Genomic DNA, 21,014 nt, shown 5'->3' with positions numbered 1-21,014 from the left:
TTATGTTAGTTTATTTGTGAACTTTATATTGTTTTGCTAGTTTGTAATAAATAAAGATCTATAGAAAACTTGAGAAACATACACAGGTTTGCATGCGGAAATTTATATTTAAATATTTGTATTAGTAGTCTTGAAATTAATCTAAATATTTTTACGTTCGTTTAAATCCTCTTTTTAAACCTGTGATATTCACTGTGTATTTAAGATAACTGTAACTGAAATGTTTGTGTTCATATTTATGTTTGACCAAGAGAAAGATTTGAAACATTTAAATGGATAATTACATTACTGATAATTTAATCTTTCCTATAACTGTGAATCCAGTGTGTTTGTATTCCTTGATTCATAACCTCTCGATAGTTCAATGGTCTCTGATGAAACATGTGACATCTATCTGCTCAAGTGATCAACAAGGGGAAGAACCAGTGACATAATTAATATTTTAACAGTTCCCAGTAGTCATGTGATCCAATGACCTTGGTGAAGAATGCCATCTAGTGACAAAACACAATAAACAGAGAACCCTTGGTGTTGATTGGTTAAAAGCGAGGACACGAAAAACTTAGTTTCAGGCATAAAATACCAATTTATTACTTTGCACATAAACACAAGAATTCCCTGCAGGCTAAAAAATTATTTGAACATGTCACATAATAGCAATAACAGTAAGTGAATGGCCCTCTGCTGGCGGGGTGGAGCTAAGACACGCCCCACCCCCCTCACAAATGGTTAGAAAGCGGTTGTGTTCATTCACAAGATCGGAACGCTCCATTCACAGAATTGGAATGTTCCAATTCTACCCCGGCTCTATTGCTATTAAACGATCACACACAGCTTCAGAGACCACTAGCAAAAAAAAAAAAAAAAGAAGAAAAAAGATACAGAGCAGAAACTTTAACAAACCCCGAAAAAAAAGAAAAAGGAAACTATAAAATTAAATTAAAATACACGATACAATGTCAAATTACAAATCCGTTAAGATATAACAATATATCAAAGGTAGAGGAATTTAAAAAATAATTCATGCTCTCTTTCTACTGGGGCACAGAAAGAATTGTGGGTATACTTTTAAAAAGGTTTAAAAAGAGGTAATCCTGCTCCGTCGATGCTATGGGGACCCCTCCACAAAGAGGAAGTGCGTTTGTAAGGGGTCTGCAGAGTTGCCATGGAGACAGGAGAGTGCCCCCATCCCATCTAAAGGCGTGGCCACAGGTACAAACCAGGAACGAGGAGACAACACTCGCTACGGTAACCTGGCGGAGAGGAGGGGGGCGGGGGGGGTTTGGCTCTTTAACGGGTCCACGATTGAAGAAAGTACCTCGTTTGAATTTGAACAACACGCAAAGAGCCAGACACCCGCCCCCCCCGCCTCCGAAAAAACAGCTTGTACCTCACAAATTACTGACATTTGTGTAGGAATCTTTAAAATACATCTTAGAGAGACTGGACAAATATTGCTAGCCTAAAATAGTCCCACTAAGTCGATAAAACATTTACCCAAAAAGAAAAAGACTTTATATTTTTTCCTTTCTCATAATAAATATGATTTCAAAAAAGATTTTTTTAGTTTTTCTTAAAAAAAAACAAAAAAAAACAAGGACAATACTCTGGCATGCAGGCGAGCAAAGTCTAAATTGAGTTGCTTTAAAGAAAATGGTCTAACGTCTACAGAACTATTCCACCAAATGCACATTCCCACTGATTGATACAAGCAAATAAAATAAACACAAATAAAAAAAATATATATAAGTACAGAGACACAATAGCGTAAAAACTAGACCAACAACCACAATGAGTAGAATTATAGCTTTGTTTTTCCACATTTGAAAACTACAACTGGGTGAATATTGCTTTGCAATGTCATGTTACAAAACTGGGAGTGATCAATTATCTGACGGGAGTTCAACGATCAAATATTGTGATTAAAAAACGTCAAATCGTTCCCTATTCGAGATGCCAGATGAATATTCAGTCACAGCCCACTTGGCTCGGTAAAACTAGTGCACGTTTTAAAAATCTGATCCGCCAACACTTATTGCATGCAGTGCCTGGACAACACCCTCTCAACCCCCACCACCACCACCACCACCAGCCCAGCTTCTGTACTTCCTCTCCTCACTGGTGCCAGCGCCCACGCCTTCAACAGGCAGGTGCTCAAACTCATTCATAGTAAACCTGCTGCTTTACGGGTGGTTTATTACAAAAGAGTTTTCACTGAGCTGTGCCTCCCTGAGGAGGCGTGTGCGCCGACTATTTCTCCAAAAACCCTCCACGTCTAACATCTTCATCTGAAACAACAGGGGGCGCAACTTCTGCAGCAGTCACCGTGCCAACGTCACCATAATTCTCTCCATGGTAACCGGGGGTTCAAGGGCAGTGCTTATGCTTATTGTCAATTCATTTAATCCAGTGTTAAAAATGCATAAAAACAGGAAACAAACACTGCTAAATAGTAGAGACTTTTAAGATGGGTATACTTCAAATACACACAAGAATAATATAAACCGTTTTTTTTCTTTTTTAAAAAGCCTACAAATTCAACTCATTGCCTATCACAAACCGCGTTTAAACAAATCCCTTAATCTGGTTTCACTCTGATTACGATCCCCGATTGTCTCCATCCATCGGATCAAAAACCAACGAGGGCGGCAGATCTGTTTAACCTGTCGGAGTGCTACACTTCAAAATACTTTTAAATCTGCCGCTGACCGTTACTCGCGTCAGAATCTACAGAGGAAGCTTGATTTCATCCGTCCCGGGGGCCTACGTCTTCTCGCCATTAGCCAGAATGCTAAAAAACAGAAAATAAATTCCAACCCAAAGCTCTACTCCTTAAAAAACCTGCAGCCTGACAACCGAAGTCTATTCCTGAAGTGGCTCTAGTAACTATATAACTGGCTTTGCTGCCATCCTTAAAATTTCATCACGATAGTAACAACATTGACAACAACGATAACAACAACAACATCAAATGGTAAACTACTAATTCTACACAGTTTTTTTTTTTTTAAGATAACCACAAAACATCTTATATTAAACTTTTACAAATCTGCTTTGTTGATTCATATGTATAAATGCATAAAGGTAAGAGAGATTTGAGAGTGCCCTCTGTTGCTTGCCTAGCGTCCCGGGTCAGTGCAATGAGTTGGCCAGTATTAGCAAAGGAGACCTCGAAAAAAAAATTAAATAAAAAATAAATGTTGGTTTCCGGCCCTTGAAATTACTATTTGACAAAATTAAAAATAAGAAAAGCAACGTCCAGCAATGTCATCATATAATCTTTCAGGTAATCAGGTCCAAGGAAAAGAAAGATCCTGCTCTTCATACAGAAAGCAAGGCTGATAAAACCACACCCGCTGCGCCTGGTGCCAGTGAACTGGTCCCAGTGCCGAGCCGCTCACAGGCCAGACCACAGCCGCTCCTGCTACACGTCACACCTGCCCTCACTTCCTGCTCGAAATGGATTAAGCTACTTATTGTTTGATCTGGGACTCAGTGATGTTTCCAGGCACAAAAGGAGAAGCCGGTGCCCCTAAGATGCAAGAAAGGAAAGAACCCGCTCGTCTGTGCAACAGCAGCAGGACGAACGAACGCGCGTGATCAATAACTCAAAACATTTCAAACTAAGAAGTGAAACGCAGGACTTGATAGAAATTCCCGCCACCTGCCTCTGCTGAGCCAGTTTACGTCATATGTCTCAAAAGTTTCTCTAGAGATGTAAATATATGCTTATTTGTACTGTATGTGTGAATATAAAAACAACAAATCTGAGGCATTTACAGCAGTTATCTCCTTGATTTCCCTTTACAATTCAGTGGCCTGCCATGAAACACATGCACACAAACACACTCTCATACAGCAGTACATGTATATATACAGAGATGCACGCACACACACAATCAGGTACACACACACACACACATACACACACCTTTGCGTATTCTTTGCCAAGATGGGAGGAAAGTAATAATGGGCATGGACACCCTGGTCACCTCGCTTTGTAAAAGACCGTAGAGGAGAAAAAGTTAAAACACACGCTCATAAAAAGGAAAAATATATATATACATGTGTATATATATATATATATATATCATTCTCCAAAGGTCGGCTCCATTCCGTCTCTGTTCATGTCCCTCCCCCACTACCCAATAAACCCAAGACCTTGTGACAGATTTTGCCCAAAGGGGCTTTGAGGTAAAAGTAGATAAGAGTCCTGCTTAGCTGGGAGAGCTGGGAGAGCTGGGAGAGCTGTGCCGACACAGATGGTGCCAGTCCACTCCCGCCGCTCAGTGTATCTTACAAACACAAAGAGTGCAGACATTCAAATAGAAAAAACAAAAACAAACAAAAAGAAATAATGGCTCAACTTGTATGTGTGTGTATGGTTTGTTTTTGTTTTTTCTTGTTTTTTTTAGTTTTTTTTTTTTTCTTTCGTGCACTGTGAAGCCTCTTGGGGTGTGGGGGGGGTTTCACAGTGCTGGATTGCTGGTTAGTAAGGCGACTCGGTTTTGGGAACGCTGGTTGGAGATTGTTCCGTGAAAAAACTGCCGCGACGCAGCAGAGTCTCCCGTCCAAGAGTCGCTTTGGTGCAGATTCGGGGGAAAATGTAGAGTGACAATGAAGAGAGGGAGACGGATGACACGAAGAGATCGAGAACGAGAGAAACATGGGAGGAGAAGAGAGAAAGACTGGCAAATAAGAGATATAAAGAGAGAGGGGAGAAAAGGGGGGGGGGGATCTGCGGGTGGACTGGCTGTCGTGCTCCATAGCTCAGGCGAAGTACATGGTGTGCTGGGTGTCATAGTGGATCTGAACTGCTTTGGCCAGCGCCAGGGGGTCTCGACCGTTACTCTGGCCCGACACGTGGCTGCCTTCAGCGCTGCAACACAGAGAAGAGCCGGGTTTGTATTGTGAAGCTCTCAGGAATTACCTCACATCACAAAGAACCACAGGAAATGAGCTTTAGAGGGGTGAAAACAAGATTTGGCAGCTGTTGAACCACAGATTTGGTTGTTTTTTTTTACCTGTCGTGGTCTTTGTCCACCAGGTGGTAGCGGGCTCGAAAAGCCACCAGCCTGGCGTAGTAGGCCGGCGCTGGGATGGAGACGGAGCGGGTGCAGCGGACGTACGTGTGGCACAGCTGGTAGGTGAGGAGCTGCAGCTCGTCGGCCGTGAAGCAGTTGTCATCCCACAGGACGTGGTAGTGGGAGGGACGGCTGGTTCCCTGGAGGAAGGACGGAACAAAACGTGTCAATAGTGCAATGATAATTTGATGTTTGTAGACGGTGCATTCCTTCAGAATAACAGTCACAACCATCTGACGGGTCAAAGAAACATCCCAACCATGCCGTTTACTCTCATTGAGCCTCATTACTGCAGTAACCACGCAGCAAAATGGCCATTTCGAGGACAAATCATCGACCATAATTCACACTTTACTGCCTGTAAATGTGCCAAATCCCTGATTCATTCCAGAGCTGCAGAGGGGACTGAGGATTGCAGAGAGCTGGACACAATCTTCTGAATTCTTTAGAGTACAGTTTATGTCGGGTCTCCTGTGAAAGTCACCTGAATCCCAGCATGGCTGCACAGGTAGAAGTCGAACTCGGACGGGTGTGTGATGGTACTGTCCACTGTGGTGCCGGCCGGGACATTACCACTCTTCCCAACCTGCAAGGGGGGGGGGGAGCAATCAGTGAGTTGTACAGTAAAAAAAAAACATAATAATCACATGTGAAGGCAGAGGAAAGTCTCACTGACCCTCTCAGCTTTGTCGGAGCAGAAGAGACGCGTGTGGTGTCGTTTCTGGACCACGATGTAGGTAATGCCCGGCCTGTAGTCCTCCTCCAGACTGATGCAGGCCTTACGGATGGCTATCAGCTCCGGCCACGCCACCTGACAACACACACAAATATCGTTTTACACTTAGGCTCGACCAAACTGTCAAAAACAAAAGAGTAAGAGAAACAAGTGAAAACAGAAACATGCTGCGAGTGTCTCACCTGTTTCATCTGCCCCTCAGACACGCCGCCACGGTAGTAGATGATGCGTGTGGGCTTGAAGCGCGTGGACTTGTAGAACTGGATGAGCAGCTCACGCACCATGTTGGTCAAGTCTTGAATTACCTCCTGACTGAAGAGCTGCTCCTGGAGAGACAAAGGAGGAGAGGAGGGGGGGTTAGCAGTTAACAAAAACACAGAAAACTGCTAATGCATTCAAATCAAATGGATTTCAGACATGTATAAATCATCACCCTATCAGAAAGGTGTTTTAATAACATTGCCTAAACTGTCAAATAACCGTACAAACCGTTGTTACTTGGGATATGTCCTGTCGAGACGTCTGGACTCGCACCGTCGCACAGTATCTGCTGGGGTGTCCGTCCATGCTGCCCACCACTGCTGCGATGGACGGCTTCTTGCCATCGCCGGCTGGAGGATGAGTCACGTCCGCACCGAGGAAGATGACCGGCTGCTGGAACACGGAGGGCCTGAACCGAGAACAGGACGCACACAGAGAAGAAGGGAGACGGTGCATCACATTTCTGATTCAGAGTCGGAACCAAAACACAATTCTGGAGAAAATGATGTGCAGGGAAAAAGATTGAAATGTCATTATACTCTCCAAAAAGGAAGTGCACAATTATGCAGATTTGTTTGACTTCCAACTCAGATTGCTCTTTACCACACGATTAAACCGTTTGCATTCAGAAAGCATCCAACAACCATTCTCAGACATTTAAAGCCAAGGCGCATTCCAGAATCCCATCTGGAAGGCGACGAGGAAATGAAAAATAAAATCCATGCTGACCTCTGATGAGGCACCAGGACGTTGTTGATGCCTCCCAGCTTGGCGTTGATTTTGAGGCAGAGGTTGGAGAGGGTCTGGGGGGAGGTCTTCACTACGTTCTTCACCTGGACGCACTGGGTGGCCATGCCGAGGAGGGTGTCGCCCACACGCTTGACCTCAGCTGCAGGTAGAGATATAGATCACAAAGATCAATACCTCAGACATTTGATTTTCTCATTCACCGAAATGCAAACTTGGGAGTTTTTAACTTTTTACCATAGACGGGTGTTTTTCCAGGCAGAATGACCACAATCAGCTGAAGACCAACATAAGACATTTTGAGGTGTTTGAACATGGGCTCCACGCTGTCGGCTCCTTGGGCGTATTTACAGAAACATGGCTGGCCTTGAATGGGCATCCCAGCATCCTTTGAGATCTTTCGAAGCTGGTCGGTGAAGCTCCTACAGAAAAAGCAGTAAACACTCATCAGAAATATGAAGTAAGAGCATAAACAGAAACCGTCAGATAATCTACAGCCACATTGAAAACCAACCTATTAGATAAAAACAGAAATGTTTCAAGTGCTTCTTTTTAGAAGTTGTCAGAGATGTACAAATATACACAGGCTTTAGTTTTAATAGAAAATCCAGTATTTAAATGTCAAGTTTAATCTTTTCTTATCCATTAAACACATTCAATTATGTATATTTGTCAAACACATTCAAGACGCTTTAGGACTGAAGTCCCGGACTCACTTGAGCAGGTCCTCCCGACACTGTTTCTGCGGAGCGAAGCAGGCCACAGCCCAGACCTTGATCTCGATGCCGGCGTAGAACTGCTTCCCCCTCATGTCCCACACGCCCTGGTTGGGCGTGGCCACGGTTTTATTCTGCGGAGAGAGTCCCTACTCTCTTAGTCAATCCCCCGTTTGAATAAGCAACACGAAAGGTACAACACAGCCCAGCCCCACAATTTGATTTTCGGAGAAACAAGACGCATTAAAACTCCACAGAGTCCTAATGCACATTGTCCAACTTGGCACAAATAAAGTTTTTTACACATCTTGAGAGGCTCCAGACAGGTTTGATATATTAATACCAGTTTGACTATTTATCTATTAAACGCTGTTTTCTTCTTTTATGTTTAAGGCACTCGATCACTTTGCCCAAAATTTCCAGCCAAACATTGTGAGGCTTGTTAATGCATCTCCTCAAAGAGACCTCATTAAGCGAGTGCTCCGACTTTGAGTTTGGTGGTGAATACAAATCCAAAAGGGCAGTGGCTTTCAATTACGTTAACAAGATTTGCCAAAGACCATTAGGAGCTTTCTTCCTCCAAAACAGGCGAAAACAATGAACTACTTCAGAGGAGAATGCCAAGAAAAGTTAAGAGCTTCTCTGTCTTATTACAAGACACAAGAAAGATCGTCTAGAAAAACTGTTCAACATGGTTTCAGGATTTAAAACCAAGTAATACATTATGTAAAACAGGTCTTCCATCTTACATGATGTGCATTCAGTCACATCAGAGAGAGTCCACCTTGGTTTTTTGTGAATACTTTGATGCAGCTGGATGCACACAAGCATCAGGCCATTGAATACAATTTAAAGTGTGCGTTTAATTCATACACAGTGATCACAGAAATGAGAAAAGCCTTCAGTCTACATTTAAAGGTATTACACTGGAAGCCGATTAGACTCGATATCCCAGCAGGCAAGTGGAGTAGGAGGAAGAGAGAGAGAGAGTTGTGAAGGGATCTTCTGTAAATTAACCAACAACCTGCTTTAATTCTGAGGAACATTTTAAAATGAAGTTCAGAGCAGCAGCCAAAGACTGAGGCAACCTGCCCACGGGGATCATTAAAGTTTCATCTCCTCAGAATCATTGAACTCCGTCACCGCACAGAGACTCTTATTCCAGCCCCGGTAGTATTTATATTAACATTTTAATTTTCAGATGGGAGATAAAAAACAAATCGAATTCTCTCCGCAGGCGTTGGTGAATATTTCAGACAGGTTGCACTTCCATGCTGGGTGGCCACGAGTCTTATCCTCCTCCTTTTGGCAGCACATCCAGTTTTATCTCCCAAACTCACAATCCTCGAATCTCAACTCAGCCCCTCACATCTTACAAGCACATTTAGAATCTGTGTTTTTGCACACACCACAAAAATATGCAAATGTCTTATTACAAAATTATGTTTCCTGCCAACTTGGTGGATGCAGACAATGAGGCCTTTCACATCCACACAAAATATTTTTCCACTTCTCCTCTGCATGCACCATCCAGTTTGGATCTTGGAGAACGGCTGATTTGAGATTCAGATGGTGAATCTCAGCATTCTGCAGTTAAGTGGCTGCTCATCTCATTTCCTTCAGCAATACAGACGCGACTGAATGCGACAAGTGAAAATCTGAGCGCTCATCTACACGCTGTGGTGTCGTTTACATATTTACTAGCCGAGTCGATGAAGGGAAAGAGTTTAAAGTAAATGCACACACGGAACAGACTTGCTGAGCTTCACCACAGGATTATAAACACAGTGAAAGATCCAGATCCCAGGAGTCTGCATATTTAAAAGCTCAGCGCCGCATCTCCGCTTGAGTTGATACATCAATTTCATTTCCAGTTAAACTTGCGTGTAATCTTTTTAAACAGATTTTGATGTGAATATGCAGAATCTGTAGGCGAGGAAAAAGGGCCGTAACCTCCTGGTTTACGCTTCTAAACCTCTAAATAAGAATGACTGTTTATGTTTTTTGGAGGGAAACATTAATTTGTCTGACAAAAGGAACTTGTCGGCGAACAGAAGACAGAATCGTATATCTGCTGTTTACACCAGAGGCCCCAAAATACTGGCCGTTGAACCCAGCCCATGCAAATCTCATGCTTTCGATTATGGACGCCTGCAAACCTGGATCTTCCCCCATGCCCAAAACATTCACACAGTGAGGCCCCCCCCCCACCCCCTGTGTGTCCCCAGGAAGGCTTGCGCCCCCTGGAGTGCAGCCCCTGCCCAGTACTCACCCTGCCACAGTCCCGTCCTGTATCCGTACTAACTCGGCCCCCGTACTGTAGCATGGGCGCTGGGAGAACACGCCCTGTTACTTCTGTCATGTCGTTGTGCACGACGATGCCAAACTCTTTCAGGTAAGGGTCCGGGCCCCCGACCATGCTGTTGCTTTTGACCTGGGAGAGGAAGAGGATAAAAAGGGATTGACCGATTGAGGACGAGAAGGAGACAGTATATTCTTCCAGGTTTGCTCGAGGTTATTCAGCATTTTACAGAAGCAGCTTAAAGTAGTTCAAAGCAGCAAGTAGAGCTTAAAATTAATATTTGCACCATATGTTAGCTCCTCTACTTGCTTTTTGAACTTCTACCCCAAGGGGGAAAGTGCACTCACCAGTCTGCTGATCTCTTCCTGTCTGTCGGGGGCTGAACGAGCTGTAGCTTTAATCATGGTGGACGTCTGGTTGTCGGTCAGTTTCTTGATACAGCGCTGGCCTGCTACGATGTTGCAGACCTACAGGAGCAGGACAAATACTTTACGTGTCTTAAACAAAATCGAATGGAACAAGAGGAACAAAGGCAGGAAATTAAACAACGGGGAAAGGTCGCTGGTGCAGATGAAAAATAAATCCCACGTATCAAAACAGCTTGTTCCTCACCTCCAGGGGGAGATAGGTGTGCTTCTGTTCCTGCCCGACTTGCAGACAGGGTAAATGAGGATACTTGAGCTGAAGATTGTACTTCTGCTTGAAATACTGAGCTACTGTGCACTCCATGGCTTGGCCGTTCTCAAGCTGTAAGGGGAACCTGTGAATAAAGGGAATAGGTGGATGATGACACACGAGGAAAGTGGAATTGATGCATGTTCACGAGGCCTCACAGCAATGTGACCTCTTCTACAGAGTGTTGCCTTTGCAGACACATGAAGTTGAGCAAACTGATGAGTGTGTGAGCGCCGCTTACGTTTGGTGGCTGGCAGGTCGGCGTGTGACATTGCACACTCGATACTTCCTCTTCATCTGACCACAATGTGTGACCTCGACTTTCAAACCTTTTTTTTCAAAACACACACAAGAAAAAAAACGAAGTCACAAAACTGAAGAAGAAAAAGGGGAGCAGGGTTTCTCCTCCACGCCACCAATTGACGTTTTAAATATTTAGATGCATGTAAATTTAGCTGTTCTACTCTTCTTGCTCCTCGACTGGATTTTTAGGCCACGGTGAAGATTAATGGTGACAGGGCAGCGAGATGTGAAGAGGGAATTTTACAGATCTCTGCAGTTTCCTTGCACACAACTGTCAAAACTACATTAAACAAACTAGAAGGGGGAGGCAGAGAGTTTATGAGAATCTACCGTAGAACATATGCAGCTGAAATTTAAATGTCTGGCTTTAAAGTTACATCAAATCTGAATATGATTATGTGTATTATACTGCATAAAACACAAGCCTGTTCTTTCAGGCTCACACCTACATGTAGTCTCTGTGGTGAGCTGGATACAGAGAGGCTCATTCCTCCTCTTGATAAATTCAAAGCTATGCACACATTATTCGGACTTCACGCTGGTAAACTGGGGCTCACCTCTAATTTCCTTGGTGAATTTGACGCGCTGCGAGTCCGTCAGTGGTTTGGTCTGTTCGTTGATGTTCTGTATATCCAGCACCTCGCACATGAACTCTATGACGGGCTGAGCACGGTAGAAAGCAGTGGCTGACACTGTCAAAAAAGAAAAAAGAAGAGAGGTGAGGCATTATTTATCAAGCAGTCTCATAAATTAATAAATACGACCGAGACAAAAAAAGTCCAGGATGGTTTATATCACAGGCTGAGTCTGGAGCCTTGAGGCGGGGGGGAGAGAGGCATCAACATTAAAAATGGGTATTTTAAGCTCCTTATCGGCCATAATGATAGTCTCATGTCAACTGCTTGAGGTTTGACTCTTCAATACACAAACAAACGTTATGTTTATAAGCTAGATAATCACAATCCTGGGTTTGTTGAACATTTTACATGACGATAAGATCCTGTCGCAGTTTGTGATTTCTTCAAAACGCACATCTTAACAATCAATATCACAAGTAAAACCGGTGAAGTGTGGTCGTGTGTATTTGACAGGACATTTACCAAATCACACTGCACTGAGTTGCAGTAAAGGTTGAACCAGGTTTCGACCACACGTTTGTTGTAATTATTTCTGCCGCTTGAAAGCTGCTCTCACCTGAAAGCTGTTTGATCAGTGCAGCTGCACATGTGCACGGTGGCCAATCTTTCTAACTTAAACTCACATTAGTTCATTGTGGTCACATGTTCCCACAAACATTACACGATTAATTAACCTATATTCATCTGACTTCTGCATTCTTTTCTAGCTTAAACTGTTTAAGAAAGATTTACAACCTTTTTCTCTTGTGCATGTAACCATTTTTAACCTGACCACCATGGTGAACGTCAACTTAACCCCTAGATGAGTTCAAAACCAGATCCAACCACTGGGTTGAGCTTAAAAACAAAGTTAAAGTTCACCCACAGCACTGAAGCAGATCATTTCCATTCGGATCTTACCATCGATGTTGAGCATCATGTTCCACATGGCAGGACGGACGGACTGATGGAAACCAAACCACACCTCCCTGCCTCCACCGAGGGGATGGTAGTAACCCTCCGGAGGTGAGAAAAACGAACGCCCAACCGGTGTGTACCTGTGTGGAGGGACACAGAAGATAAATCAGAGATACGATCATCTGACTGAACTGGGAGAGCGTCACTGAAACACACTATTTAACTACTAAATGTCTACAAAACCAATATATAGATATTCGTGTGTTGTAGGAATAAAAACAAAAATGGATTCCAAGTTGATAACTTCAAAATCTATCAACACTGACTCTGACAAGGAGCTGGAGACGGACTCACATGCCCTCAGCTTAGACTATAAAATATGAATGTGGTTGAACGGCCTCAAGTAAAACATATTTTGAGTGAAATTCATTTTGAATGAAACAAACTGAATAATTTCTGTGTATGTTGACGCGTGCAGAATGTCCAATGTTTGCAAAACAAGATGAAAAAGAGATCAGATCTAATAAATATGTTGAGTAGTTGCTTCATAGACACACAAACACACCAAAAGGTAAATATCAATATCAGATTAAAATAGAATATTAGAGTATCTCATAACGCAGGAGTGTGTTGAGTAAATCTGCCGTGTAAGCTCAATTAAAGTCAAGATGTTAGATTTACAATTGGATTCAATGTGTCAGACAGGCAGTGTATTAGTTTTATAAAAGCTAAAATAACCCAGAGTCAATTCCATGAAAATATATTCATAGAACTGTAAAGAACAATGGAAAGATGAATCCTTGAATCCGTCGATAGCAGATTTAGATTGTATTTGTTCAGGGAGACGCACGACGGCAGGAAATTAAAGCAATACGCTCAAATTAAAGCTGGTAAAAAGCAATAACTCGGTTCGTGTGTTCGTGCAGCGGCGGAGGCGGGTGAGCGGCGGTACCTCATGGAAGGCAGGTGCCGCGTGATGACATCCAGAGCCTGAACGGAGTCCTCGGGGACCTCGTTAAGGTGACCCGACAGCGCCTCCAGGAGCATCTGAAGACTGACCACGGACACCCACTGCAGGGACACCTTGAACGTCTGATCCTTCCCCTCCCCGGGCAGGGTCACCTCCAGGTCCACCTGAGGATGGAGGGAAAGGGACGTGAGGCAAACAAAGGACGGGTGAGGGGAAATTGTTTTGAGCGGTGGACGGACAGAGATAAGTAGTAAATACCCGAGAGCAAAGCAGACTGGTAAATCGATTTGTCTTTGAAACGACAAACGAGGAAGCAGATTTACTGCGTTTCATTTAGACACGGAGGCAACAGGTGTAAACAGGCCGAGAAGAATATACTAAATTCTCTTTATGGAGAAAAGTGAATAACAGATTATCCTCGGCGGGGGTCGTTTCTTCTTTTAGAAGTCTCACATTCTTCTTATCTGGAATTCAAGCTGGCAACTTTCCATGAACAAATTTACATAAATCAAGACTGCCTGCTCCAGCTAATCCACTGAACTACTTTACAAACCTTTCACTTGCAAAACAAGAACAAATCACTTGGTTCGAATCCAAACACTTTCACTCTTTGAATTCCCCCGTGCGGACAGAGTTTCACTACACACACAAACTAGTGGGAGGTCACGTTGTTTGAGATACTAACCCGGTCTCTTCCTATTGGCAGTGGATGTGCTGTGTACATGTTCCTCTTCCCATCGTAGCCAGGCTGCCGGTCTCCAAAGATCTGCATCTTGAAGTGCCGCACCATGGTGTCCACCACCTCCCTGGAAGGCAGAGACACACACACACACACACAGCGGTGAGGAAACATGTCTGGAGACAGTGTAAACAGAAACTTCTTGCACTAGAGAAACAAGTAGTCTTAGGTTATGAGGGCAACAGATGCAATTGGCGTTTCAAAACGAAATTTAAAAGAAAAGAAGCTAGGATAAAGACTTTCTAGAGGTTTTTACCTGTTGACCCTCCGAGGCCGTTTCTCAGGCTTGATGTCGATATCATAGTGATAGACATCAATCTTGGGAATCTGCACCTGGAAGTGGTTGGCAAGGAGCCGGATGGGTTTCCCCACCGTGCCGAGGCCGGGACGCCGCGGAGGCTGGAACAGAGAGGGAGGAGGGGCTGGCGGGCCTGCAGAGAACGGAGAGGAGGAAAGTGTTTTTTATTTATTTAATATGCAGTTACACACTAAATAATTCTCTACATGAGAAGTGATGATTGGCTCTGGCTCAGGGTTAACATGGGCTTAAACTGACAGTGCAACTAATACATGTCAACGGTTTCACTTTGTTGAGTTTAAATGGTGAATACACACTTTCTTTTTCGCTTTTTTGCATCATAGTTTTGCTTTTTTTTTGAAGAAATTGTACTTTCTTGATTCTTGTTGTTCTCGGTTTGTACCCTCGGGATTGAATGCACTTATTGTAAGTCGCGTTGGATAAAAACGTCAGCAAAATGAAATGTAATGTAATGTAATCATATGTTAGAAAGTCCATGGCTGTGAATTTTCCTGCTGTTCTCTCGCATGGACGTCCATGCTTGTCTGAAAGCTGCATTAATTTGGTGTTCTAACACGGGTTCTGGAAGCCAGGATGCATTCATCTCTTCATTATGTGTCACAGGGTCACGTCAGACTTGAAGGATGAACGAGCGCCGCCCAACGCCAAGCTCGTTGCAAACCATCTCATCAGTGACACCTGCTTGAATGCACTGAAATAGCCTTGGCGCACATGGATACGCTTTGACTGATGTGCTACTCTGGCGCCTGACCTACATGGGTCAACAAGGGGCTGGCGAAACAATGACAACAATTATGCTTGGGCCCGCCCCCAGCTCCACCCAGATACACGGGGCGCCCACCCCTCACGCCGAGAGACAAAGGGCGAGCTCCTCTCAGACAGACAGCAGCAGGGCCATATGGAGGGGAGCCGCGCGGAGGGTCTGGGATTACCGTTGAGAAGTGCACGCCACACGCACGCATCCCATACACATTACATACACTTTGTGTTTGTGCATGCACGCAGGTGTGGTACCTGTGAATCCTACACTTTTGCATTAGTAGCTGCAGGCAATGAAGGTGCATTAGATCTGAGAGGCTTTAAAGACCTGAGGCCGCTGCTAGTGACAGAAACCCTGATAACGAGTCGTCAATCACACACATTATTATAACCTGTTTGAATAGTAATTGAAGGAAGGAGGCACCGATGCTGGTAAAATCTGCTAAATCCTCAAAGAGTACACAGGGTGGTTCTTTGTGCTTTTACTTGGGACTGAAGATCAAACTCAAGACAAAAATAAAAACAGAAATACAAAGTTAAAACAATATTTCCTTGGTGGTAGTGAAGGAGGGGGGGAGGAGGCGGCTCAATGCTTTTGTCAACCGACGGCTGAGAGACTGCGGGGGTCCTCCTGAACTGCATGCACCCGCACGCTCCAGTTAGCAAGTGAAGCGCAAGAGCACAGACAATCGGGACCCTCCCCATCACTTCCTGAGAACACGCTTCCCAACATGCCCTCATGTAGCCGGGGCCCCAAATCACCCCCCGCCCCTGGTTACCCACGCCTCCTTCTCCCGCTCCGCTTCCTCTTTCCTACAAACAAACCATCAGCTTGATTGTAACATCATTCAGCTTTATTACAAGGTCCCCGGTAAGAAGCCGGTCTGTGGCGACTTGGATTTAAATCGTCGGATGGTTTCGCTCGACTTGCGACTGGCAACACAAGTTTCCCTTCGCTGTGCTGCAGCCTGGCAAAGCTTAGCGTTGCATCATGTGTCACAGGCACGCTACAACATTTCAAGTGCACTGAAGTTGAATAGTCATTGAGGAACATGTATTCTTCCCTCCATTTTTTTTGGTGCTTTGCGTTCATGGTGTGTGTGGAAAGTTCTCTTTTTGCACAGGAGGTGGACAAAAGGTTTGAATTAAATGCAACACCACCATCAGCAACTATGAACATAAAATGTATTATATACTTCAATGCAATTTCAGAGGAACTATTTATTTCAATTTTCTGTATTTCCCTGCAGCATACAACAATAATTCCTCATGATAATTAACTAAACAGTGCATTTTTTAATGCTGTGTCACAATAACAAGTGTTTTATGGTCCCACTTCATGTTTATAGGTTGGTAACGTCCCCTGACAGCAGGCAAGAGACAATATAAAAGGTGGTGAATTAAATTTAAGACTGTGACACCCTCTTCGCTATATTTGGAGAAGACAACGCACAATGCTTTATAAAAAACTTTAATATCTGTATGTACATTTCTATTCTTTCTGCTCACTGGGTGCATGCAGGTACAACAGAAAGGCTTTTACACTGTGTGTGTATGTGTGTGTGTGTGTGTGTGTGTGTGTGTGTGTGTGTGTGTGCGTGTGGGGCTCAGTGAGTCCGAGGTCGTCCTCTTCCACTTTCACCAAAAACAGACCTGTATCTAAATATAGCCTCCTCAGCTGCCACGCTACCACGTTTAGAAACGCCAGAACCCATCCTTACTCTGCAACTTCTCCATTTCCTCCCCCCCCCCCCATCCACATCGCCACACCCAACTCTGACGTCCTCATTATCAATTGATCTGATCGGTATTTCCTTGATACGTAGATCAATCATCAAGTCTAGAAAAGATAACAAAATGTCAGTTGGGAAGAGATGTTAAATGTATGATTGTTAAAATTAAACTGAAGTTATTACTTTGAATATCGAACAGTTGTTTATTAACTTTCTGTCCGTGAGTTTTTAAATCAGCCGGTTGTTTCAGCTCTGAATCTGTTTGTAACTTGAACCGCTCTCACCTTTTAAAAAGGTTGTTTACGTGCACAACCAATGGCAACAATGAAAGTTAGGAAACATAAAATGTCAACTGCAACTTTCCAGAGCCCAATGTTGGGATCTTCAAATTCCACAACAACAATCCAAAATCCAACGATATCCAGGTGAGACAAATCCTCCCATTTGAGGAGCTACAGACTTCTGACTAAATGATTCATCTTCTCTGACCAGATGTCAAAACTAATTCCAGCAGCAAAACATGTAGTGCTGCTGCGTCGGTTGTAGCTATGACTTAATTACAAATTTAAGCGATAAAAAGTTCAAAAGACTATGAAGAAAGTCCTTTTGCTCTGGATAACAACTTATATTTGTGTGTTTTCATACACAACTTTAGCAGCCATGTCCTATTCTTGAGGATCACTGAAACACTTCCTCCCCGTCAGACTCAACTTCTCAAGGTATGACACAAAGACGCCCTGCAGACTTTACAACCGTGACATCTAAGTCTCGGTTTAAAACAACACGACAAGGAAGCTTCCTTCCTTCCAAGAATCCACTTTGAGTCACAGAGGAAGTGAAATGAGCTTTTCCTGGTAAAGACAATAAAAGTTGAAAGCAGCTTTGGACTCAACCTGACCACTAGCTTCAAGGAGCGACGCGAGACAAAGATTATCACCTGCTCGTCTTCCTTCTACATCAATCCCATGTTTAAATACCATCAGTGTGCAGAGCCGCTTGCTGAACACGCAAACACAAACACAACCACGGTCCGATGGAGCCGTGGGACAGCCGGGCTTCAGCTGAGCATGAGTCAGAGTTAACAGGCTGTGACGCCCACACCTGCAAGTCACCTGGATTCCAAAAGGTACGATACACGGAGCATGGGACAAAGAAAAGGCTTCTTCACCATTCACCAAATGTAAATATCCACCAGGCAGTGTAAATATGTGTGGCCGCTGAAATTTGAATTCTCATCAGAAACTGTGGTGGTTCCTTCTAACTTCCCCCTGGCCTTTTTGCGACCATATTTCATGAAATTGAGCCACGCACTTGTTTTGGGATCCTCGCGAATCTCTCACTTAAGCTGAAAACGCTTCCACTTCAGTCCACTCAGCTTCGTCCACAGTTCACAGCACATACACAAAACTGTCAGTTCGCCTCCGTCCATACGTTGTTCCTGCGAGTCTGGATTCAAACACTCTACGTTATAAACAGCTGGATACAAAAGAAGAAAGAAGGCCGCCCTGTGAAATCACCGCAACCCTGCCGATGTAAATCCAGCCACAGTGAAGCGAAAGCACCGATAATATGACATGCTCCTTAAGAAATCTGCAAAAACTGAACCATAGGAGGTTCTATTGTTGAGCGGTTGTATGACAGGACCTCCAGCTGTGGCCCAAACTCTAGTAAACTACTTGGCTGCTACTTCTTGGCCAATTTCTGAGGTGAAATTTAACAATCTCATTCTAAGAGTTTGCCTCTTAATACAGCTGTAACTCCAGGAGAGAATATGGAACTTTATTTTGAAAGAGTTGACCTTTAAAAACAAGTTGTGTTCCTCATCAGACTTCACATTTACGTTTGTACCTGTAAACGTCAACAAGTTTACACGTACAAAGTGGTTTTCAAAACACAACTTGATGAATGATCGTCTTGTTTATATTGTGAACCTGTTTTGCATTTTTTTTCCTACATTAGCCACAAACATCATTACCCGTCTATCGTTGTGTGTGTGTTACTCATGAGTGCGATATGAGAATCTGCAGCTACACTCCACAACTATTTATAAAAAGGGAGCTCGCTGGTAAAATGGGAGAAAGTACAAGTTTCATTTTGTTGCAGCTGCTGAATTAAAACTCCCAAATCCTGCACTGATTGTGTGTCAGCCACCAGGACCTACACACACACACACACACACACACACACACACACCTGTGGATGGTTGAACATTATTATCGCCCACTGTTCCTCTGGCTGCTTCATTTTTTGCTGCAAAACAAAATTCCCTCCTTAAATAATAAATCTTGGTTCGTCTCATGCCAACAGCATCTCCCTGGGAGTCAGTGTGCGATGTGTGTGGACGGGCGACAAAAAAAACCAACACACAAACAGCTTCTTTCCTCTTGCAAGAATCGGTGGATTCATCCTGCTTGAGATTCATCCAATTCACACAGAGGAAAGGTTGTTTTTGCATGTGACAGTTTAAAAACGCACTGCATGGATTTTGATGTGCATCCTCTGCAGGCGTCATGGTTAGACTGCACCGCTGCTACACACACACACACACACAACATCCAAGTGCCTTTGTTATCATATAGGAGATGAGTAATATGGAGCCGGGCTGCAGATGTGATCGATGGAAACAGCTCCATCCCTCCCTGCTGCGTGGAGACCAGTGACAGCAACACCATGAGAAATTACGACTCACACACACACACACACGGACACACACAAATAAAAAATGCCACCAACATGTGTTGTGCTGGCATTCATCTTGTATTTCCACCCACCGCTGTCATCTTGGACGAGCTGTTCCTGCGGAATCGAACCCTTTCCACGCAGGGTGGTATAAAAAAAAAAAAAAAAAAATGGAGATATTATAAAGATAAAATTTCGACGCCTCCTTTGTGGGGGTCGTGTGCTGAGACGGGGGTCGCGGAGGAAACGACACGCACACGGCGGACAAACAACGTAAACACACAGACCCACGACGCGGAAGGAAGGTCCCTGGTTAAATCCCCCGGTCGCACAATGCACCTAACCCCGACACGACGAGGGGAATATAACCCGAGAACACCCGGGACAGGACGACGGGTGAGACAAACACCCGCTGTCCCCGCGTGGAGGACAACCCCCCCCTGTCGGTGTGAGCACGCTCCCACGCACACGGGCTGGGCCTCGGGTTTGTTTTTCCCCCGTCGAGGCCTCGCTTGAAGCCTCGGCCCACAGTGATTTGCGCAGCGGCCCCACACGCGTCCCTCACTCGGCTTCCCGCTGCCCCTCGTCCCCGGTCGTTTCTCAAAGCTCTTACCGGGTCCGACGGCTTCCATGGCCGAGTCCTCGCTCTCCGTCTCTGTCCCGGCCTGGCGGCTCCGTCCCGACGCGGAGATTGGGGGCGGTATCGCGAAGCTTAACGGGGCTAATTTCTTAAGAAAAGGGGATAAAATAGATGCGTGGACGACTTGGAGCGACGGAGCCGAACCACCGCTGCTGCTGCTTCTGGCGATTTGTAAGTGCGCATGCGCCACTTAGAGGGCCGTTTGAGCCGCAGTGCGCATGCGTAATTTTTCACCCCCCTCGCCCCCTCTCCTCCCAGTGCACTGGCTGCTCCAACTTCACTGATCCAGGAGGAGTGGGACAGAAACACAAATATAGACATATATTAACACATTTTCTCTTTTGTGCTAATACAATAAACATGTATTTTGTGTGTTTTTTATTTTCATGTTATTGATACATGTGGGTGTGGTTTTCATTGAATACTGCACATTTAAAAACAAAACTTCTCGTCTCATATTATCCTTTTTTTCATTTAGCTGACGCTTTTATCCAAAGTGACTTAAAATAAGTGAATTCAACTTCGAGGGTGCAAACCCAGAACAACAAGAAAGTACAATTTCTTCAAAAATAAAGCAAAACTACAAAGTGCTTAAGTTAGCGCCATTTAAGTGCTACTAAATTGTTAGTTTCAAATTTTATTTCTTATGTTATCTCACTTTGTCTTATTTTATCTTGTCTTATCTTATCTTGACCAATGTACTAAAAGTAAAACTACTCACACTGAAGTCAAATGTACGAAGTACAAATACTTTGTTACTGTACTGTACTTGGTCTGTCTTTATTACTTTCTTTCTCTCTCTGTCTTTTTTGTCTT

General features: G+C 44.1%; 1 protein-coding gene across 2 annotated transcripts; it reads right to left on the bottom strand.

Annotated features, from left to right (window-relative positions):
- Nucleotides 1-562: 562 nt before the first annotated feature.
- On the bottom strand, nucleotides 563-20,343 carry ago4 (argonaute RISC component 4). 2 transcript variants are annotated; one of them, XM_061092589.1, is made up of 19 exons: nucleotides 20,172-20,343; nucleotides 14,325-14,499; nucleotides 14,015-14,135; nucleotides 13,312-13,493; nucleotides 12,363-12,499; nucleotides 11,382-11,516; nucleotides 10,763-10,850; nucleotides 10,459-10,606; nucleotides 10,194-10,313; nucleotides 9,817-9,978; nucleotides 7,545-7,693; nucleotides 7,066-7,250; nucleotides 6,811-6,970; nucleotides 6,310-6,490; nucleotides 6,003-6,146; nucleotides 5,761-5,895; nucleotides 5,569-5,670; nucleotides 5,025-5,224; nucleotides 563-4,879 (listed from the first exon to the last, which is right to left on the bottom strand). In XM_061092589.1, the coding sequence occupies exons 1-19, from the start codon at nucleotides 20,188-20,190 to the stop codon at nucleotides 4,771-4,773; spliced, it is 2,652 nt and encodes an 883-aa protein (XP_060948572.1). In that variant the 5' UTR covers nucleotides 20,191-20,343; the 3' UTR covers nucleotides 563-4,770. The 2 variants fall into 2 exon arrangements, with proteins under 2 accessions (XP_060948572.1, XP_060948573.1); XM_061092590.1 differs by having other exon boundaries at nucleotides 7,545-7,678.
- Between the last annotated feature and the right edge of the window lie 671 nt (nucleotides 20,344-21,014).

The sequence above is a fragment of the Limanda limanda genome, chromosome 19 (genome assembly GCF_963576545.1).
Source record: "Limanda limanda chromosome 19, fLimLim1.1, whole genome shotgun sequence".
Taxonomy (NCBI): Eukaryota; Metazoa; Chordata; class Actinopteri; order Pleuronectiformes; family Pleuronectidae; genus Limanda; species Limanda limanda.
This window is presented reverse-complemented; position numbering and strand designations above follow the sequence as displayed.

Coding starts and splice junctions, on each gene's coding strand:
- ago4 (XM_061092589.1), bottom strand. Junction 10,607..10,762: donor CGACCTGCCAGCCACCAAAC/GTAAGCGGCGCT, acceptor CTTTATTCACAG/GTTCCCCTTACAGCTTGAGA. Junction 5,896..6,002: donor CTGAGGGGCAGATGAAACAG/GTGAGACACTCG, acceptor GTGTGTTGTCAG/GTGGCGTGGCCGGAGCTGAT.